The following is an 8,706-nucleotide window of genomic DNA, read 5'->3' on the forward strand; positions in this document are numbered from 1 at the left end:
AAAAATTAATTTTACAGGTAATAACTGTATTTCATCAAATCGTTGACATGTTTTCTCCAGAATCATATTCATTGCACTCCAATAAATGAGCTTGACTACAATTGGGAGAAGTAGAAAATAGTACTTTATTAAACATTCCCAATATCAATGAACGTTGTGTACTCTTTGGAAGCCACAAAATCTTCTGCACATTGCGAATGCATAACTATGTGTTCCGGTTATCCTTTGCTACGTAACAATACCTACATCAAACCTTAGTGGCTGAAACTTGCAACTCCTCATTACTTTATCACAATTCTGAGGCTCAGGAACTCAGAGAGGGGACAGGAGGGCTTGTTTGTGCTCCATTATATATGGTGAATTAGCTGGGATGACTCTTAATAGCTCAGTCTGGAACATCTAAGCGTTGGCTGGTTCCCACCTCCCCACTCTTTCTCCACAGCCTATCCGTCTAGCTTAGCCTGGCAGTTGCAGGGTAGACAGATTTCTTACATAGCCACTCAAGCTTAAAAAAGACCATAGTAGAAGCACCTGTCGGCATAAATTCGAGGCCCAGGTCAGTATGTCATGTCACTTCTACCAGCTGGGATTTTTTAGGTGTTGAATTTAGTAGGTAGATAAATTTGAGGAATATTGCCATCCCAACAATATTAAGTCTTCTTATACATAATCATGAGGTGTCTTCCCATTTATTTAGGATTTTAATTTCTTTTTGCAATGTAATACTGTTTATGTAGTATGCTTGTACATCTTTTGTTAAATTTATTCTTATGCATTTTATTCTTTTTGATACTATTGCATGCGCAACTCTTTTCTACATTTTGTTTTACAATGGCTCATTGCTAGTATAGAGAAATAAAATTGATATTTCTAAAATAGAGAAATGCAATCGATGTTACTATATTGAACTTGTATCCTGCAACCTTAATGAACTCATTTATTCTAAATGATTTTCAGTGGATTCCTTAGGATTTTCAATATTCAAGATCCTATCATCCACGAATAAAGATGGTTTTGCGTCTCCTTTGCCAGCTTGGATGCCTTTTATTTCATTTTCTTTTCTAAGTAAACTGACTAGAACTTCTAAGACCATATTGAATAGAGGTGGTAAGAACAGCCATCTTTGTCTTGTTCCTCATCTTATGGGGGTATATTCTTTTTAAAAAATAATTCATTTCTATTTATTTTCTGTTGGTTCAATTCATTGTTTCTATACATGCATACACTGCACAATGATTCACTTAGGGTAGATAGCACAGTTTTGTACCCGTTAGTCCACCACTTCTCCTCTCTCCACCCCCACTCCTCTCCCAGACTCTCTAACCATTATTCTACTCTCCACTTGTATGACAACCACGTTTTTAATAAACACACATACGAGTGAGATTAGGTATTATTTTTCTTTCTGTCACTGACTCACTCCACTTAACAAAATGGTTTCCAGTTCCATCCATGTTGCTGCAAATTACAGGATATCATTTCTTTTTCTAGCTGAAGAGTATTTCCTTGTGTATATACACACCACAGTTTTTTATCCATTCATCTGTTGACGAGCATTTAGGTTGATTCCATCTCTTGACTATTCTGAATAGCATTAAAATGAACATGGTAGTGCAGTTATATTTCTGATATGCTGATTACATTTCCTTTGGATATAACCAGCAGTGGGATAGCTGGGTCGTAAGGTAGATGTATTTTTAGTTCTCTGAGGAACCTCCAATCTGTTTTCCGCCATGGCTGTACCAATTTCCAGAATATACAAGGAACTCAAACAACTTCACAGTTAGAAAACTAATATTCCAATTACAAAATGGTGCAAGGAGATGCATAGACATTTTTCAAAGGAACACACAGAAATGACGAACAGGTGTATGAAAAAATGCTCAACTTCACTAATCATCAGGGAAATGAAAATCAAAAACACATTCAAATATCACTTCATCACAGTTAGACATACTATTATATATACATATGTCGATAGATTAGATAGATAGATAGATAGATAGATAGATAGATAGATAGATAGATAGGAGATATAAACAGAGAATAACAAATGCTGGCAAGGTTGAGTAGAAAGGGGAACACTTCTAAACTGTTGGTGGGATTGTAAATTAGTACAGTCATTATGGAAGTCCGTATGGATGTTTCTCAGATAACTACCGATAAAACCACCATATGATGCAGCAATACCACTACTGGGCATATACCCAAAGAAATGGAACTCGACATGTCAGAGAAACCTGCACTCCCATGATTATCACAGCTCTATTTCTATAGCCAGAATTCTTCCGTTCACAGCAGTATGAATCAGCTTGGAGAAAATTACGTCAAGTGAAACAAACCAGGCAGAGAAACATAAGTACTGCAAATTCCTATCACTAGTCACAAGTGGGGGAGGGGAGAGAGAGAGAGAGAGAGAGAGAGAGAGAGAGAGAGAGAAGGAAGTAAATAAGAAACATGTGAAAAGAAGGAAGAAAGGAGAGAGAAAAGGAGAAGGAAAGGAGGAAGAAAGAAAGAATGTAAGAAGGAAGGAAGAAAGGACAGAAAGTAAAAGAAAGAATGAAAGAAATGAAAAGAAAAGAAAAAAGAGAGAAGAAAGAAATATAATCATCACAGTAACACATTGAACTTTCAGAAGGAGAGAACAGAACTGTGGTTACTAGACTTGGGAAAGGGTGATGGGGGTGGGGTGTTAGTGAGGAATTGGTTAATGGACAAAAGGAATGATTACATTTTGTAATGACACGAATGTTAATTATCCTGATTTGGTCATCACACATTGTATACAGGTATTGATATTCAACTCTGTACCACACAAATATGTATGATGAATTATTAAAAAGGAAAGAAGGTGAATCTTTCTAAATTTATCTTTCCTCCACTTCTATTTGTTAAAGGGTTGTCAGTCACTGAAGGACCCTTCAAATAATGCCTTCTCCTAGAAAAATCCATTTGCAGCTTTAGAAGGCAAAAGAAGTTATTTTTATCATGTGCCCATCCGTAGCAACTTGAAATGTTTCTATAGCCCTGATTCCATTAAAATTTGTGTTAGAGTCTTTTTATACACACTTTTAAAATATGCTATTCTCTGAGCTCTTCAAAGGCAAGATTTCTTATTTTTTTATTTGTACATTAAGATCATACATAGCATAGATCTTGGCATATAATACAATATCCAAATTTTGCTGAATCCGAGTGAATAAGTGCTCTGCCTCAAAATGCTTTGCAGCTTTTGTGTCCCATACAGAATTCTAAAGCATCATTCAATATTCATTTTGGGGTACTTAAATTTTCTATCTATGAATCTTTCTACTGGGCCATTAAAATTATATTTCGTCTTCTAATTAGAGGACCAAGTAATTTGAACAAACCTGGCCTTTCGGTCTTCACTATGCCTGCAGCAACACCATCGGTTACAATCTAGGTTACATTGATTTACTGCATAACAAATGGAGATTCGTCAACTAGTCAAAACTGTGTACTTTTCTCAGTACTCATGCTAGGCCACGATATTTCTTCTAATTGCAATGAATTCACTGAGTTAACTGGAAAATAATACCTTTTCCTCCTAGGAGATTTAATTGATCATATCTACTTTTATTTTGGTTAATGTTAATTCTTATCATGAAAAACTAAAATTTCCAAGGAATGAGTTGCATTAATAAGCATTGGTTTTCACTGATTTGAAAGTTTAGGAAGATGAAACACGGTTTCAGCAATGTTATGAGAGTTCATAGGCATTTAAAGATTTTTGTCAGAGCTATTTAGAAATCTGAAATTGAAAACAGATGAGGTCTGGATCTGATGGTAAACAGCACTTACATTTAACAAGAGAGAGTGGAGGATCCATTTTCCTTTTCTCTTCACATGGTATGGGGTAATTTGGGTATTATTTTTGCACAACCTATATAGACTTTTTCTGATCTCTACATTTTGTTTCTGTGGTAAGGTCTGACTTAATTCAAATCTATGTGATATTTTGTGATGGGTTTTTAAAAATCGTTGTTCTTCCCAGCACCATTTGCTGAAGAGGCAGTGTCTTCTGCAGTGCATAGACTTGGTGCCTTTGTCAAAGTTCAGATGAATATAGGTGTATGGGTTGGTTTCTGGATTCTCTATTCTGTTCCATTGGTCCATGTGCCTATTTTTATGCTAGTACCATGCTGTTTGTTTTACTATAGATTTAACTATAGTTTAAAGTCAGGTACTGTTATGCCTCCAGCTTTATTTCTTTTGCTCAGGATTGCTTTGGCTCTTCTTGGTCTTTTGTGATTCCATACATTGTTTGGTTATGTTTCTTTAGTATCTTCCATCTATTAGGAAGAATTGACAAAGAATTATGACAGAGAATGTATGTATACACAGAGAGAGAGAAGAAAATAGAAAACAGGAAAAGCCCTAAGATCTTTCTAATATTTTTCTAAAGTAAATTATCCCCATTCGAACCTTGAACAACTTCATCAGATAAGACACAGTACTTCTTCAAGATGATATCATATTTTTGTTGTCGTTGAGGTTGTTTTTCCTAATTCAATGTCTTATGAGAAAAATTTTACACTTACATTACTAGGATTGCATTTCTATAATTGGTACATTTTATTAGTTATGCTTGAGTTTTTAAAAATGTTTAAAATTGTAATTTATAAATCACTTAGTTGAAATTGTTAATAACACATACTACATATGTAAAACATTTAAAAAATTACTTAATTTTCTAAAGAATTTCCAGTAAAATATGCTTAGTGAACTAGTAAGTTCTACTGTTTTTCTTTGTACCTGTATGTGTATATGTATTTACATGTTTGTGACAAGAGAACTGGAAGTGATGCAATATTTGAACCACTAGCATCTAATTTGAGGAAAACATGGCTTGTTGCCTCTGCTACCCCCAAATATACTAGATTGCTTTGACAGATTTATCTGATTAGGTGCTGCTGTTCTTTTTCTTTGTACTGTTTCAGTTGTGTTCTTTCTGAATCTAACATCATTTACAGGATTAACATTGCACTGGTTCAAACATGCAATCACTCAATTAAAATAAAATTATCATCAAGGCAGAGTTCTACTTGTTTTACCATTAATCAGAAACACAAATATTATTGCTCTGTATCTTTATTTATTAATCAATTAAGGAAACAAATATCTTTTCTATTCCTTTTGTCTCATGTAATATATGTTACTGTCATGAAACTGGGATTAGCCTCATGATGTTCTTTCTTAAATAAAGGCAACAAATAGAGAAAATTACTATAATAGCAGTATATATGACTATTCCAGAGTCTTTGATCTTGAAGGAAGAGAATTTTCGCCGAGAGACAGCATAGCTAGTAATCCTCAGTTAACATTTGAGACACCAAATAACACTATCACTTTAGAAAGTGAACAAGGAGGACTCAGAAATACATCTTCACATTCTGAGCAGGCAGGTGTGAGAAACTATGTCACAACCATCAGAATTCCTGTACATGGAATTTTAAATCCTGGTTTAAAGGATAGAATATCTGCTGCAACTCAGAGCACATTATGGCAAATAATGACAGGATTTGATGAGTCAAGTAACCTTTCGGGCAGTGATAATGTTTTAGAGCCTACTTGCTCACCCCCAAGTCAGAACATGGAAAGGACAGAGTCACAGAATTGAAAAGATGGTTCCAATGGCAGTAGGAGTTCTGGTCCCAATTCAAATCCTAGCTGCAGACCCCATTCAAGTTCCTCACCAATTTCCAGTTCAAGATCCAGGTATACGTCTAGTTCCAGTTCTAGTCCTATGTCCAGTTCCAGCTCCAGTAGTGAATATTCAGAAATTAGCTTATTGATGTTTGAAAGCAGTGTGCATTAACTCCTTTAAAGCAACCAGGCTAAACTTTCAGGCAACAAACAAAGCAAATGTCTACATAGGTTCGTTGTCCCCTTCTGGTCCCCACTGCCACAAACCATCTCCTGAAAATCCATACTCATAACTCCCTAAAGTATCATTAGTATGATTATATATTTTAGTATAATTTTGAATCCCACTCCCAAGTCTCCCAGAGAGAAAATTATGAGGCAGCAAGGAATAAAATATAATAAAGCAAAGCAAGCACACAGAGCTCCAGAAAATTAGGGTGGAACACTGGCATCTTCTCCCACGATGGGGCCATGCAAGCATCGTCCCACGATGAGACCATGCAAACACCGCGTTATACTAAAAGATCTTTATCAGACTTTTAGTCTTTGGGATACGATGCGCCCCCGCATGTATGTGTATATGTATTTACATGTTTGTGACAAGAGAACTGGAAGTGATGCAATATTTGAGCCACTAGCATCTAATTTGAGGAAAACATGGCTTGTTGCCTCTGCTACCCCGGAATATCCTAGATTGCTTTGACAGATTTATCTGATAAGGTGCTGCTGTTCTTTTTCTTTGTATTGTTTCACTTGTGTTCTTTCTGAAGCTAACATCATTTATAGGATTAACATTGCACTGGTTCAAATATCCAATCACTCAATTAAAATAAAATTATCATCAAGGCAGAGTTCTACTTGTTTTACCATTAATCAGAAACACAAATATTATTGCTCTGTATCTTTATTTATTAATCAATTAAGGAAACAAATATCTTTTCTATTCCTTTTGTCTCATGTAATATATGTTACTGTCATGAAACTGGGATTAGCCTCATGATGTTCTTTCTTAAATAAAGGCAACAAATAGAGAAAATTACTATAATAGCAGTATATATGACTATTCCAGAGTCTTTGATCTTGAAGGAAGAGAATTTTCGCCGAGAGACAGCATAGCTAGTAATCCTCAGTTAACATTTGAGACACCAAATAACACTATCACTTTAGAAAGTGAACAAGGAGGACTCAGAAATACATCTTCACATTCTGAGCAGGCAGGTGTGAGAAACTATGTCACAACCATCAGAATTCCTGTACATGGAATTTTAAATCCTGGTTTAAAGGATAGAATATCTGCTGCAACTCAGAGCACATTATGGCAAATAATGACAGGATTTGATGAGTCAAGTAACCTTTCGGGCAGTGATAATGTTTTAGAGCCTACTTGCTCACCCCCAAGTCAGAACATGGAAAGGACAGAGTCACAGAATTGAAAAGATGGTTCCAATGGCAGTAGGAGTTCTGGTCCCAATTCAAATCCTAGCTGCAGACCCCATTCAAGTTCCTCACCAATTTCCAGTTCAAGATCCAGGTATACGTCTAGTTCCAGTTCTAGTCCTATGTCCAGTTCCAGCTCCAGTAGTGAATATTCAGAAATTAGCTTATTGATGTTTGAAAGCAGTAATGAAGAAAGCTCATTGTCAGACTCACCATCAGAGGCCAGGCAAGAAATGCAACATAGGACCTTTGCTGAAGATGACACTTGGCCCTTCTCTAATCTTGTTCAGTTTTTCATCTTAAATGAAGATGATCATGACCAACCTACAGAACTCAACAAAGCACAGATTGAGAACTTGGCAGTAAGAACTTTTGGTGAAATTGCTTCATTAACAACCTGTTCTGTTTGCATTACAGAACACACAGAAGGGAACAAGCTTCGCACACTACCTTGTTCCCATATATATCAGGCCCACTGCATTGATCGCTGGCTGCCTGAGAACTTTACCTGTCCTATTTGTTGCCGTAAAGTAATAGACTCTAGTTACAGAGAAAATTCTAGCTGAGATGTGAACTCTCACCTATAAAAACTACTATACTGACAGACAGATAACTGTCATTTGCCTTATGTCCACTTTTGAAGTGACACATATATAAAACATCAACCTTAATTGTCAGTTCCTGAAGAATGATTGTACTTTCTCCAATTAGTTTCAGAATAAAAGCAAATATTAAAAAGCCAAAAGAAAACGTGTCCTATCTGACAACAAAGACCAATTCTACACTGTGGTAGGTCACTGAACTTCCACAGAAACTTAGCAGGTATGCTGAGTAAAAAGGGGGACTAGAAAATAACTTTACCCCACAGGAGCCAAGAGGACATGATCTGAGTATGTGTGACTTTCTCGGTCACCGTTTTAAAGGAAATTGCTTGCTCTCCGCTTCCTCATCCCCCCTTCCTATGGGCTTCAATTATGATGTGTTGCTAGTAAGTTGGTTTAGGATTGATCTCAGAAATGGTGAAATAATAAATTGGAAAGAAAGAAACTGTGTGCCTGAGCAACTTTGTCTCTGCGTACTTCCTCCAGACTGTCAATATAAGAGAGAACTAAAACTGCTATCTAGGGAGTAACTGGGCAAGGGACACAAAGAATATTACTATTTTTAAGATGAACATGCTAATAATATTGATTTGATCAGCACATACTGTACATAAATACTCATAGTCAATTCTTTACCCCATTAATATGTGTAATCAAAATAAATAAATCAGAAAAAAGATAATACAAATCTTTTAATGATCTTTTTGAAGTACCCTCGTATGTTTTTCCTCTGGTAGTTGCAATCTTTGTAGATAAACTGATTAACTGAAATATTTACAGTGATTTTATTAATATATGTATCAATCAGTAATAATTTAGGAATTCATTTTCATGATTTGGAGAACTGTACACCTTGATTCATTAATAAACTTTTTTTTTTTTCGAACTGTACACCTTGATTCATTTATAAACTTTTTTTTTCTAATATTAGAGATTATTAATGCAGGGGAGAAAAAATTAAGGGGGGAAGCCTGCATACGGAAAATTGCTTTTTTCTCTA

At 35.6% G+C, this 8,706-nt stretch overlaps 1 protein-coding gene across 1 annotated transcript; it reads left to right on the forward strand.

Annotated features, from left to right (window-relative positions):
* The first annotated feature begins 5,645 nt into the window (after positions 1 to 5,645).
* LOC103581551 (E3 ubiquitin-protein ligase RLIM-like) lies at positions 5,646 to 7,670 on the forward strand. The gene is made up of 3 exons (XM_008563361.1): positions 5,646 to 5,739; positions 6,754 to 6,985; positions 7,151 to 7,670. Exons 1-3 carry the CDS (start codon positions 5,646 to 5,648, stop codon positions 7,668 to 7,670), a joined length of 846 nt encoding a protein of 281 aa, XP_008561583.1.
* The last annotated feature ends 1,036 nt before the right edge of the window (positions 7,671 to 8,706 follow it).

This window comes from Galeopterus variegatus, unplaced genomic scaffold (assembly GCF_000696425.1).
Source record: "Galeopterus variegatus unplaced genomic scaffold, G_variegatus-3.0.2 Scaffold13323, whole genome shotgun sequence".
Classification (NCBI taxonomy): Eukaryota; Metazoa; Chordata; class Mammalia; order Dermoptera; family Cynocephalidae; genus Galeopterus; species Galeopterus variegatus.

Coding starts and splice junctions, on each gene's coding strand:
- LOC103581551 (XM_008563361.1), top strand. CDS start 5,646: ATGGTTCCAATGGCAGTAGGAGTTCTGGTCCCAATTCAAATCCTAGCT. Junction 5,740..6,753: donor ATTTCCAGTTCAAGATCCAG/GTATACGTCTAG, acceptor TTGATCTTGAAG/GAAGAGAATTTTCGCCGAGA. Junction 6,986..7,150: donor GCAACTCAGAGCACATTATG/GCAAATAATGAC, acceptor TTCAAATCCTAG/CTGCAGACCCCATTCAAGTT.